Source organism: Halichoeres trimaculatus, unplaced genomic scaffold (genome assembly GCF_033239565.1).
Source record: "Halichoeres trimaculatus isolate MK-OKI-2021-1 unplaced genomic scaffold, fHalTri1.1 fHalTri1_scaffold_8, whole genome shotgun sequence".
Classification (NCBI taxonomy): domain Eukaryota; kingdom Metazoa; phylum Chordata; class Actinopteri; order Labriformes; family Labridae; genus Halichoeres; species Halichoeres trimaculatus.
This window is the reverse complement of record NW_027437186.1, coordinates 38078795-38092040: the sequence shown is the minus strand read 5'-3', so window position 1 is coordinate 38092040 and position 13246 is coordinate 38078795. Positions and strand designations below refer to the sequence as shown.

The window sequence follows — 13246 nt, the reverse complement described above, 5'->3', positions numbered from 1 at the left end:
TATGTAAATAAAATGCCATCTTGCACTCAGATATAAAATTTAAGGCAAAGATAGTCTTTGGTAAAGAAAAACAGCTCACAACTCAACTTTCCTCATCCACCTTTCACAATAAAAGACCAACAGTAAGAACAGACTGCGGGCAAATACAGGCAAATCTTTTAATTTGTACATAAATTAAAAAAAAAAAGTTTATTATGTTACTTAGACTATTTTCAAGATGATTTCTCTTTAGTTTCAAATTCTATGTTTTAAAATTATAAAATAATTCACAAGCAGCATTAATATTCAGAAAGTACATTGACAATAAAAAAAGCAAAATAATGACGAATATATATATATATATATATATATATATATATATATATATATATATATATATATATATATATATATATATATATATATATATATATATAATTTTTTTTTTTTTTTTTTTTTTTTTTTTTTTTTTTTTCAGAAAGTAAAATCCGGTTACCGGTCTCATTCTTTTTCATTCTTTTATTGTCAGGTACTGTTTATATTATCTTTGATGTCTAAAATTTAAAAAAATAAAAAATAAAATAAAATTGTGTTACAACATTATGTGCGCTGGCCAGGCACGGTTTGGCTTTTCTCTCAAATTATCTGCATTTTAAGTCATGTTTGTACATTGTGTATTTCTCAGTAGTTGAATTCTATTAAAACCTATAAAGAAAAATCAAAACAAAACAAAACTACACTCAAAAATGGGAATTTAATAAATCTAAATTATATCAAAATAATATTTGGGGAAAAAAAATATGCCTTTAACTCATATCATATTTAAGGCAAAGACAGTTTTTGGTAAAGAAAAACAGCTCACAACCAAACTTTCCTCATCCACCTTTCACAATAAAAGACCAACAGTAAGAACAGACTGCAGGAAAGTACGAGCAAATCTTTTAAATTTTACATAAACTTAAAAAAAAACGTTATAATTTTACTTAGATTATTTTCAAGATGTTGTGAATGATGATTTTTATTTAGTTTCAAATTCTATGTTTTAAAATCATAAATAATTTAAAAGCAGCATATTCAGAAAGTAACATCCGGTTTCCGGTCTCATTCCAGTGAACTTAACGGGCCGGGAGCTGTGCGCTGCGCATGCGCGCTTCCTAAAGGATTTAATTCTCTGAAGAACGATCAGTCCGGTTGCGTGAGCTCCGTGCAACATGAGTCAAGAGGATCCGGACTCTAACTGCGATTCATTTGTGGTCTAGGAAGATTTTTATTGTTTTTATTTTTATTATTTTTAACCAGAAGCTCCTCTCAGCGGGACTGGTCCCCGGTCCAGCTTCCTGCTCCGACACACAGCTCCCAGTTTGAGTCTCCACCTGCCGACTGGCATCCTCTGCTGATCGTCGCGTCAGGATCCAGACACACCTTCACCTGGAAACGAGTTCGGATGTGGCAAGCCAACTGCAGACGGATGCATAATTTAGCAGACTGGATTTCCGGTGGGTTTAAAAAAAAAAAAATCAAACACTTGGTGGTTTTAAATATTCAGGTTTTTAATTCTGCAAACTGATAAATTAATCTGCTTTTATCAGGTTTATTTGTGTAAAATCACAGACACGTAGAGTTAGTTTTAGTCCATCATCACTTTTTAAACACTTGATGGGAAATGATGGCAGCAGCAGCAGCAGCATGAGGTTGAGGCGCGTGCCCTGTCAGCTGGCAGTACACGTGACGTAAACATCGCCGTTTGCCTGACCCCGCAGGAACGAGGAGTGCTGAGCTGTCATTACTCCTGATGATGCCTCCTTATAAGGCTCTTCATGTGACATCACCGGAAGCTGCTCATTAACCTCAGTTTTAACACATTGAACACATTTTGCAAAATGAATGATGGATGCTCTCCTCGGTGTGGCGTGCAGGGACAGTGATGGGAGGCTGCGTGGGGAGGAGCAGGATGGATGGACAAGGGAGTGCCCGCAGCTCGGCGAGGAGCAAAAAGCGTGGAGGTAAGGAGCAGGAGCAGCCTGAGCTGCAGCATTTCCTGTTATTCAGGAGGAACTTCAGTGATCCTGATGCGTCAAACTGCTGCAGAAACACCAACACTGTCCCAGTGATGAGGGAGTAATGTCAGAAAGCGTAAAGCAGACTGGGTCTTTGTGTTTCCTCTGTGCACGCTGAGTGAAGCTGCTGCTGCTGGCAGGATGAAAGGTGGAGCTGTAATGAGGCCTGAGCCTGAGGGAGCCTATAAATATTCCTGTTTTGGATTATTTTGTATTCTCACTGAGAGGACAGGGCTTTGTGTTGATTAAAATGTAAGTGTTACACTTCCTCTGATACGTTAGAAAGAAGGCACAGTGTCAGAGCCAGCATAATAACAGATTAACTTCAGTATTTCACGCAGGAAGTGCAAAGTGATGTTCACATATCTGTAAAAAGCAGCCAGGTGAGCTAACAGCTCGGCTACATGTCTGTGTGAGCTGGGTCCTTCAACATCCTCCGTCTAAAAGCTTCAGAGTCTGTCTGCAGGTCTGTGCTATAGGACTGTTTTATATAAACACAGGTCAGTCCATTGGTGATAAAAGCTGCTGTGCACTCAGCTGGATCCTCATGCATTATGTATGGAGGAGCAGGAGGAGCAGGAGCAGGAGTCTGCAGAGTTTCATATCAAAGTTTGACCTACTTGGTGCATGATTTGCCTCACGTTGATCTGCTGCTGGAAATATTTACATGTCTTCATCCTCAAGGCAGGGCTGGCTTTAGGATCATGTCTGTCCAGGTTCCCAGTCATTCAGGTCATGGTGGTTCAGACCCAGATCCAGGAAGGATGTTAGTCCACTCATCCTCTGGATCGAGCTCTGAATTCATGTTTGGTTATTTGAGCTTTTTGAGTTTATTGGTAGAAGTTCTTTAAAAAAAAAAAAAAAAAAAAAAAAAAAAAAAAACAACTTTTTTTATGGTCATTTTGTTTAAACATACAATAAAAATCTTTAAAATGTAATGTTAGTATACCAATATTTTACATTTTTAGTAAGTGATATAGTGTTGGAAAAGTGTGTCCCCCTACTATGTGACAATAAAATAAATAAATACATAAACAAGTAAATAATTAAAACAACAAAAAAAAATAGATTAAAAAAAAACAAACAAAAAAAAACATTTACAACCCAAGACCCAAAGACACATGTATGACTATACTGAAAATAACTGGAAGTAAAATTAAAGTAACATGGATCTGTCACAAAAATCCATCTGTTTTTTCGTTACCAAGATCTTTTTCCCTTTCTCTGAAGTATTTCACATCTTTGAGATGGACGAGCAAATTAGTTTTATAAATTAAAAAAAACGATAATACTAAAGGGAACAAGAAGAGGAGTCAAGTAAAGAAGGAGGGAGAAAGAGAAACAAACAAACAAAATAAAAATAGTTTTAAAAAAGAGTTACCTGACAAATACCTTAGGATATTTTTGATCTGGGATCGATTGCTTTTGGCTTTGCACATGCCGTCGGCAGATTCACAGTTTTTCATTGTTACAGTCAAAGTTTAGATTTAGGAAAACCAAACAAAGGACTTCTGTGATCATTTCATCACCCGGGATTTATTAAGTCTATTCTATTCTATTCTATTCTATTCTATTCTATTCTATTCTAAAGCTGGAAATGTAAAGAGCAGAGAATGAGAAAAAAAAGCTTTAAAGACGTAGAAGCTGAGTGTTTTCTCTGTCCTATGAACGTCGTCTGAGTTTAACCAAATTTAAACTTCCAGGTAGTGAAACGTTCAACACTTTCTCTAGAGCCCAAATTAAACGTCACTTTCACCCATCCTCGCTACATCCTGTCTCTGGTAACACAGGCTGCTGTGGACGTCATCAGTTTTTGGCTAATCCCATCCTCAGGCCAGTGACACAGCAGCAGGGAGCAGTTTGAGGTCAGCGTCTGGAAAGGACACGTCCACACGTTGACAGCAGAACCTGGGACTGAACCCTGAACCTTCCGGATGATTCTTCCTCTGAACCTGCGCCACCCAAAGTTAGCCCTGATAAATGTCTGAGTGCTGGCTTCCTTTGCAGCTTCAGGGAAAGTTTCATCTCACTTCTCCACATTCGCAGTTTAAGATCCATCCTCCATGATTTTCCAAAACCTTTTCAGAGAGGGACATATGTTTTGGCTGGTCTGAGTGATGCAGTCATTCTTTGTTTTCTTTTTGTCAACGAGATTTCACTTCCCCCAAGTTTATCCAACATGTACGCGTGGTCTGTCAGGAGAACACGGTTTTTATTTTACAGAATTAAAAACAGAAACTTCTTCAGGAGATAAAAAAAAACAGTTTAATTGAAGCTCCTGGGATGGATCCTTAGCTCGTTACTGAAGCAGAATAAATGTGTCTCCATGAATCAAAGCAAACACAACATTTTTGAGATTAATAATTTACATATAATGATTTTTTATTCCTGAAACAGCTGCTGGGTGTTAGTCAAATGCAGAAACTGAGACTTTACAACTTACAGAGCTGAAAAAATAATGAGCCAAAAAAGCTGCAGTTCTTCAAGTGTCCACTTGAGGCTGGTTCCAAAAGCCAAGGAGACCCCATTAACAGTCATGTTAAAATGACAAGTCAGCACATTGACAGTTTTTTACAAAAGCTGTTTCACTCTCTGTTTTCCATTTCTTTTTGGACAGAGTATGACAGAGAATGATTATTCTGTAACAGATCCGGCTCAGAGACAATACAGCTACGAGGTTTCATCATTAGATGACCACATTTCCAGCGTGGTGACCACCAAAACTCCTCTCTAGTTGCTAACTGAAAATGTCCTTAGAATTATGTTACTGCTTTATTCAAAGCATGGGTGTTCAACCTGTGGCTCTGGAGCCTCATGCAGGCCTGTAGCTTTGAAAAATAATATTGAAATAAAGAATTTTTATTTTTATTACCTAGGGTATTAATGATTAAAGACATTGACATAAAATAATTTATGAATTATAAATAATTCTAAATTTTTGAATTTTTTCAAATTTTCTAACATTTGAATTTTTTTTTTAGATTTTGACATTTTTTTTTAAAAAGATATTTTTTAAATATTTTTTTTATTTGTAATCTTTGAAAATTTTGAAATACCTTTGATGAGAAGTTAGAATATAAATAAAGAGGCAATTTTTGAAATTCTAACAATTTCTAATTTTTTGCAATTTTTCTAACATTTATTTATTTTTTTAGATTTTGACAATTTTTTTTTAAAAGAGATTTTTTGAATTTTTTTTTACATTTGTAATCTTTGAAAATTTGTTTAATACCTTTATAAGAAGTTAGAATGAAAAAAATAGACAATTTTTGAAATTCTAACAATTTGTTGATTTTTTGCAAATTTTCTAACATTTAATTTTTTGGGGGGATTTTTACAAAAAATGTTTTAAGATCTTGTGAATATTTTAAAAATTTGTAATCTTTGAAAAATTGTTTAACACCTTTTAAAAGAAGTTAGAAAATAGAGAATTTTTTAAATTTTTACAATTTTTTTTATGATTCTTTACAAATTTTCTAAACTACAAAATTTTTGTAATTTGGCAACTTTTAAAAGTTAAAATTCTGAAATTTCAAAATTTTGCAAATTTTTGAAATTTCAAAAATATTTTAAATCTGCAAAAAATCTGTGAATCTTTGGCATTTTTTTTTTGTTTTAAAAATTTTGAATTATTAGCAAATGTATTTAAAATTAAAAACTGAGACATCACAAGTACAGTTTTGTGGATTAAAACAAATGTTCTTGTTTAATGTTTTTTTTTCTAGATTTTAACTATGTATTGAATTTTATACCCCCTTCTGTCCTTATTGAGAAGATAAAGTAGATTTTGTGGCTCCTAAATGACTTTAATCCAGGTGAGCTGAGGCTAATTTGCTCCTATGAAGGTAAAGGTTGCAGACCCCTGATCAAGCCTTTTATTCTCATTTTACACCATAAAAGTTCACATCAAGTGAAAAATTTTGGTGATAATTAAAGCAGAATGAGAGGTTTTGGTGAATTAAAACACTGTCTACATACGTAGAAGTAAAAGTCATTAAAGAGGAAAGAGGTGAGCCTTTGTCCTCGTGTGACATCGAGCCTGACACTGACTGAAAGGTGCTTCAGTACGTCTCCTCCTGACCTCTTATTCCATTATTCATATCCTCTTCTCTGAATCTCGTATTTTTAAGACTGACACTGTCTATTTCTGAGACCTGAGATGCAAACATAGGTGACCTCTGACCCCTGGTTTTGGATACGTGGTGTCTGAGAGAGACCGATTTGCTTCCATTGATAAAAATAGCGTTCTTGGTGGAGAAAGGCATCACGGAAATACAGCAGCTTCCCCGGCCAACAGACAGTAATATACTCAAAGGGCTTTACGGCCTGTTAATAGGTTTAGCATGTAGCCTTGGGTGCCTGGGTATTTCCATCCTGTCTCTGAATAGAGCTGATAGGATTAGGCCTCTTGTGTAAAGATACGACCCTCTGGCAAGGACGTCCCGCCCGCTCTCCCCACAGGTTGAACCTCCTTCCATGAAACCATCGCGGGGTATTTTGGGTCACCAGGCGTTTGTTTTAGAAGGGATAAAAGTGGACGTCAGCGGTCACTTTTAAGGAAGTGGGGAAGTGTCGCCACGGTTAGCAGAGCTCTGAATCGGCACGGCGCTGCAAACTGGATCAGGAGGTTGTGTCAGAGGCAGCTGGTCGCTGGTGGCGTTGCATGCAGGGCTGTGCTCGTCCCTCAGGTTCGCCGCTCTGTAACACATTCATGCAGACTGGAAAGTGACGCGCACCGACTCTGACAGAGATCATGGGAGTACCCAACTCCAGGGAATACAACTACCATCACGCACCAAACACACCCTTCAAAATCCTGCTGAAAAGTAAGTACGAGCTTTTCTGTGGGAGGAGTTTTATCCTTTGACGCTTTTTGCTGCTTTTTTCCATCGTTTGCAGCTTCCTGTCCCATGCTGTAGTTTCTCCTTCAGGGTTTTGTCCTTAGTGAGTTAAATTAACCGTCTGGTTAGAGCAGTTTTTATTGGATGATTAATTTATCTTCTTCTGCAGTGTGCCGTTGGAAGAGACACGGCTGAACTTGCACAATCATAAATTAATTTGTCTGTTAGTGTTAGAGTTGAGTTGTCAGAGACGTCTTTGCTTTAGTCATTTTTCAGATTTTAATTTCCCCTCCTCTTACCTGCGTTGCTGTAAACTTGCGCTGACAGTTTCCACCCGTCAGCAGCTGCAGCAGCTTAAGGACATCACCTGGATTCACCTGCTTCATTAGAAATCAAAGAGCTTAAGTTTCCAGGTATCTGGACGTGTTGTTAGGACTGACGTCTCTGTACGCTGCACAAACAGCCGGTGTCGTTCACTAACTGAGGTGAAAAAGCCGTCCTCAGGTGATTCAGGTTGTCTCAGGTGAAAGTCTGTAGCTTTTCTCCAGGTGACAGGAAAAACGGGATTTCAAGGAACTTTATAAAAACACGTTTTGTTTTCTTATATTCCTTTAAACTAATTTTACACTTTCTCCCTGTTTCCAAAGACTGTTCTTTAATGGTTTAACTCTTCGGAGGAAAACCTGATCCTCACATCCTCAGAAAGTCCAGATTATTCAAACTCAGGACGAACTCTTGTCCTTTGAGTCTGTCTCAGGAGAAACAGGATCGATAATCGATAAAGGATCGATCGATAATGTGCAGACAGCGTCACAGTTTTTACAGTTTATACTTCTCTTCTCAGTCCGATTGTTCAGCAGATCAGAGAAAACCTGATTATTTGTGTCTGTTTTGCTGAAATGTTAATGACCTTATTTGTATCTCTGCAGCTGTTTGTCTCCAATAAGGAGGAAAAGAAAGAAACGGGTTGAGAGAAAATGAAAAATACTGAAATATTTTCTGACTCTAAAGTAAAAGAGATGAGGGTTACATTAAATAAGTTCTTTTCACTCAGCTATTTTGTGTTTATGGATTTGAAAGTTGTTTGAACAAAGAAAGCTTTGCCTGTTTCCCTTTAGGGATTAATAATATTTAAATCTATCTATTTTATTTATCTGAAAGGTAAAATGCTCTCAGGGTAAATTGATATTCTTTTTTTTTTTTTTAATGTATTTAGAGTCACATTCACAAACATTTATACACATTGTTCATTTATAATTTGACGGAGTGATTCCTCTTTTCAGTTTTTTTTATTTATGCAGAGAAGAAAAAATAAATGTAAGATAAAATAAATAAATAGATAAATAGATAAATAAATAAATAAAATAATAATTAAATAAATAAATGAATAAAAAGAAAAAAAGGAAGAAAAGAAACGGAGAAGAAGATAAAAAAAAGTTTATAATTTGACAGAGTGATTCCTCTTTTCAGGTTTTTATAAATTTATGCAGAGGAGAAAAAATAAATCTAAGGAAGAATAAATAAATGAATGAATAAATAAATAAATAAATAGATAAATAAAAATAAATATATGAAATAGTAAATAAATAAATAAATAAATAAATAAATAAATACAATGATAAATGAATAAATATATAAAAAAGAAAAAGAGGAAGAAAATAAACTGAATAAAAGACAAAAAAAATATAACTTGACAGAGTGATCCCTCTTTTCAAGTTTTTTATAAATTTATGCAGAGGAGAAAAAATAAATCTAAGAGAAAATAAATAAATAAGTTAATGACTAGATAAATAAATAAATAAAAATAAAAAGAGGAAGAAAAGAAACAAAATAAAACACAACAAAAATATAACAGAAGAAATGACATAATAAGAACAAACAGTTTGTTCATTTTACTCCTTAGGGTGTTTGTCCAGCTCTGTCAGGTGACCTGAGCTGCTAATGACACAACATCTCTTTACATCTGTTCAGAGCTCCTGAAGCGTCGCCTCGTGCTCACACAGCGGACAGATGTTAGCAGCAGACGCTGTTTCCAAACATTTTGTCAGAGACACTCGCTCTGAGATCTGACAGAGCTCAGGGCTGAGTTTTCAGAGTTTTCAAGTTTTCAGAGGAAACGTTTGATTATTGATCTGGAGGTGTGTCCCTCTCTCTGCGACCCACCTGTGCTCGTCAGCGAGGACGTTTCTGCCACTCTCATTGGTCGACGGGCGCTCGTCTCCACAACCAATGCTCTGTGAGATGAGGGCAGATAAATCCTGTTATGTGAAACCTGATTACTTTAATCCACTGCTGTGTGTGTGTGTGTGTGTGTGTGTGTGTGTGTGTGTGTGTGTGTGTGTGTTACTAGCTGCTGCAGCTCTATAAATAATCTCTTTGATTTCCCTTCCTCTGTCACTCAGAGCGTCCGTCTGTGTGTGTGTGTGTGTGTGTGTGTGTGTGTGTGTGTGTGTGTGTGTGTGTATACCTGATGTTTCTCAGTTTGCTCGTCTTCAGTCTGTCTTCAAAGCGAAGGTGTTGTTGTTAAACATCACAGATGATGGCGCCGGCGTGGAGCTCTTCACCAAACACTGTTTGTGAATCTTTGTTTTGCTTTTGTTTATTTTTAGTAATTAGACCAAAACATACAGCGTGTGAGTATCTGAGCTTTAATGAGTGTTTTTCTGGTGATTAAAATCCTAAGAAACTGCAGCGTCTGCTCAGAGAGACGTCAGTCTGACCGTTGAGTTGCATAATGTTGCTTCACGCTCTGAGGTGAGCTCACGGCGAGGCGCTCGGCGCTCGATGCTCGGCGCTCGGCGCTCAGCGCTGTGAACCAACCCTCAGAGCCTCACCAGCAGATACTTGGTGTCAGTGCCCTTTAATCCTTTAAAGAAGCTGTGTTAGCTGCAGCCATTGTGTCATCAGGATGAGACAAACAGCAAAAAGTTTCTCCAGACATGTTCACCAGCTCCTCTCTGCAAACTCAGAGTCGTTTGAGTGTGTGTGTGTGTGTGTGTGAGGCCCTGGTTGTTGTGTGTCTGTCACATCAGCCTTCAAATCAAACTAAACGCAGCCATCCCTTTCCTTTCAGGGCGTAACGAACCCCTGAAAAAGGAGCGGCCGAAGTGGAAATGTGAGTACCCGATGACGGAGGGCCAGCTGAGGAGCAAGAGGGACGAGTTCTGGGACACGGCTCCAGCTTTCGACGGACGGAAAGAGATCTGGGACGCTCTCCGAGCCGCCGCCCTGGCAGCGGAGTGCAATGACCTGGAGCTGGCTCAGGCCATCGTGGATGGAGCCTGCATCACTCTCCCACACGGTAGCAGCCCACCCACCCACAGGCACACATGAGAAACAAACACATGATGTGGAAATGTGCTTCATCCAGATATCATTATAATCTGAGTGTCCTGGCACCTCCAGCACAAACGCTAAACTCTCTGTTGTAATTCTCCAAATGTCAGAGGCCAGTTTGCAGAGTCCCGGCATCAGTTGTGCAGAGATTACTGCTGTAATAGTTACGTAATCGTCGCAGTGCTGCGTGACCGCTGTGAATGGATTGGTTCAGATGGAACAGACACTCGTGCTTATTTATCTGTCACTCACAGGAGGCTTTGCTTTTAGCTCAGCTTGTTTTGTTCATGTAACTCTGATCTGAGCTCTGAGAAAGAAAACAGCTCCACATGAAACCTGCAGTCCTGAAAATGACTGTTAGGAAAGTTAAAGTTATTAATTAGCTGTGGTTAAAGTCTGTTTCTCATGTTGGATGTTTCTCCTCTCCAGGCTCCCTCACAGAGAGCTACGATGAGCTTGGTAATCGATACCAGCTGCCAGCGTACACTTTGGCCCCTCCGGTCAACCTCATCACTGAAACGTCCAACGACATCAAAGTGACAGAGACCACACAGAAACAAAACCAGCCCCCTCCGTGCAGGCAGGAGTTCCAGCTGAGGGTCCGACTCTCATCAGGTCAGTAACAGACCGTAGACCGATAAACAGGAACAAGACACTCTGGAAAAAAATTGAAATTTCAACATTTTTGCAAAATTTTTTACTATTTTTCTTTTTTTTCTTTTAAGATTTTGCAACTTTTTGCAAATTCTAAAAATATTGTCATTTTTTGCAATTTTATTAAATTTCAAAATTTGTGCAATTTTTGGATTTTCATTTTTTGTGCTCGCATTTTCAAAATTTTGCAAGTTTTTGCAAATTCTTAAAAATCTTGACATTTTTTGCAAAATTTTTAAAATTCAAAATTTGTCCAATTTTTGCATTCTTAATTTTTTTTTGCATTTTCAAGTTTGCAATATTTTGCAAATTCAAAAAATCTTGTCATTTTTTGTAAATTATTTAAATTTCAAAATTTGTGCTATTTCTGCATTTTTTTTATTTATTTTAAATTTTTTTATTTTAATTCCTTTTTTATTATTTTGCAAATTTTGCAAATTCTTTAAATCTTTTTTTTGCAATTTTAAAAAATTTAATACTTTTGCCAACTTTTTGAATTTTTGTAAAGTTTGACATAAAACTTTACATTTTTTCACATTTTTGAAATGTCAAAAAATTTGTAAATCTGCAAATTTTAAAAAAAATTCAAAATCTGCTAATTTAAAAAATGTGTGGATCTTTTGCAGATTTTTTTATTTAATTTTTTTTTGAAATATTTGCATTTTTTAAAATAAAAAAATCAAGACTTTGCATATACAAGTTTACATATACAAAAATAACTTTTCGTTAAGAGAAATATTTACTAGATTTTTACAATGTATAAAATTTCATGCACTATTTTGTCTTTATTGTGAAGATAAAGTAGATTTTGTGGCTCTTGAATGACTTTAATTCAGGTGAGCTGAGGCTAAACAGCTTCTATGAAAGTAAAGGTTGCAGACCTGGCTGTAGTGATTCCAGCATTATCACGGTAGCTGAGTTTATGGCTGAAGTTAAATGAGCAGAACAGATATAAACCAACACTAAGAGACAGAAAAACACTGTTTAAAAACAGCCTAAACTGTGAGATTATAGAAAAGAAACTGAGTTAATGTGAAAACACACGTTCAGCAGTTTCCCCTCTGCTCATACGACATCTCAAACATTTCAAAGCACCCCGTCTCCTCTGGCTGCAGACTCATTTATAATTCAGAGCGTTTCAGTCTCAGCACGTGTTGAGAAATCTGTGTCAGCTCTGTCCCTGCTCTTTTCTCAGGGAAGGACGTGCGTCTGACAGCCAGCATGGCCGACTCCATCGCCGAGCTGAAGAAGCAGCTGGAGGAGCACGAAGAGATCGACGTGGGCTGCCAGAGGTGGTTCTTCTCCGGGAAGCTCCTGACCGACAAGACCCGCCTGCAAGACGCCAAGATCCAGAAGGACTACGTCGTCCAAGTGATCGTCAACACGAACCCTCCGGTCATCGCTAACTGAGGATCACTGAAGGACGAGCCAGGATTAGCAGTTAGGGTTTCTAACCACTCTGGAGCTGGTACTGCAGTCGAACTTTGTGTACATTTTTATATAAGAAATATTGCTTTTATATTGCTCCTTTTTATATTCTTTTCCTTTTTTCCAAATGAAGTCAGAATATTGAAAAGCACTGAAACACTCTAGAGTAGAAGTAGAGTCCTAAGATGCACATCCCTTTGTCCGCCTGTCTGTCTGTGTGTCTGTCCGTCTGCCTGTCTGTCTGACTGTCTGTCTGTCTGTCTGACTGTCTGTCTGTCTGTCTGACTGTCTGTCTGTCTGTCTGTCTGTCTGACTGTCCGCCTGTCTGTCTGCCTGCCTGTCTGTCTGTCTGACTGTCTGTCTGTCTGACTGTCTGTCTGACTGTCTGTCTGTCTGTCTGTCTGTCTGTTGTGTGGTGACATCAACTCACAGCTCTATTGTTTACACTGGTCCCTCCTCTCCATGTGTTTTTATTTGTGCTGTATTCCTAAAACGAGTATAACTCACACGGGGACCCCAGTAAGGAAAATCCACTCTCTTTTTGTCCTTTTTCTTTTTTCTAAGATCTCTGTCATGCCATGTAAGGAGTCATGTAATTTAACAGGCAACAAGCTGTAGAAAAACTCTGTAAATATCACTTTCCCTTGTGTTGTTTGGTCATGTATGTATGTGCACTCTACATTTTCACGTCACAGCTGTATATTCACGATGAAGACACAGAATGTAACGACAGCACCTTTCTGAACGGTACCAGAGACGATCAGATCCGTTTATTTGTATGCCATCACTCCAAACAGAATACTGTAGTTGTATGTACAATATGATGCTCATTGTACTTGAATAAATTATCAATAAATATTGTAAATTTGATGTCAGCCTGTGGTTCTGGTTCTTTGTATCTGTAGAAATGAAAATTTAGTCCCAAGAAGCCTGTCAAAATTTTATTAGCAT

The 13246-nt window shown here is 37.4% G+C and overlaps 1 protein-coding gene across 1 annotated transcript; it reads left to right on the top strand.

Moving 5' to 3' along the window:
• Positions 1–1122: 1122 nt before the first annotated feature.
• Positions 1123–13163, top strand: ubtd1a (ubiquitin domain containing 1a). Its single transcript, XM_074676576.1, has 5 exons — positions 1123–1475; positions 1896–1982; positions 9951–10178; positions 10643–10828; positions 12063–13163. The coding sequence occupies exons 1-5, from the start codon at positions 1424–1426 to the stop codon at positions 12275–12277; spliced, it is 768 nt and encodes a 255-aa protein (XP_074532677.1). The 5' UTR covers positions 1123–1423; the 3' UTR covers positions 12278–13163.
• The last annotated feature ends 83 nt before the right edge of the window (positions 13164–13246 follow it).

What these genes read in the sequence shown, in the direction of transcription:
- ubtd1a (XM_074676576.1), top strand. Translation starts at nt 1,424, where the DNA reads ATGTGGCAAGCCAACTGCAGACGGATGCATAATTTAGCAGACTGGATT. An exon ending in GAGGAGCAAAAAGCGTGGAG is followed by an intron (nt 1,983 to 9,950) that starts GTAAGGAGCAGG and finishes CTTTCCTTTCAG; the next exon opens with GGCGTAACGAACCCCTGAAA. An exon ending in CTGCATCACTCTCCCACACG is followed by an intron (nt 10,179 to 10,642) that starts GTAGCAGCCCAC and finishes TCTCCTCTCCAG; the next exon opens with GCTCCCTCACAGAGAGCTAC.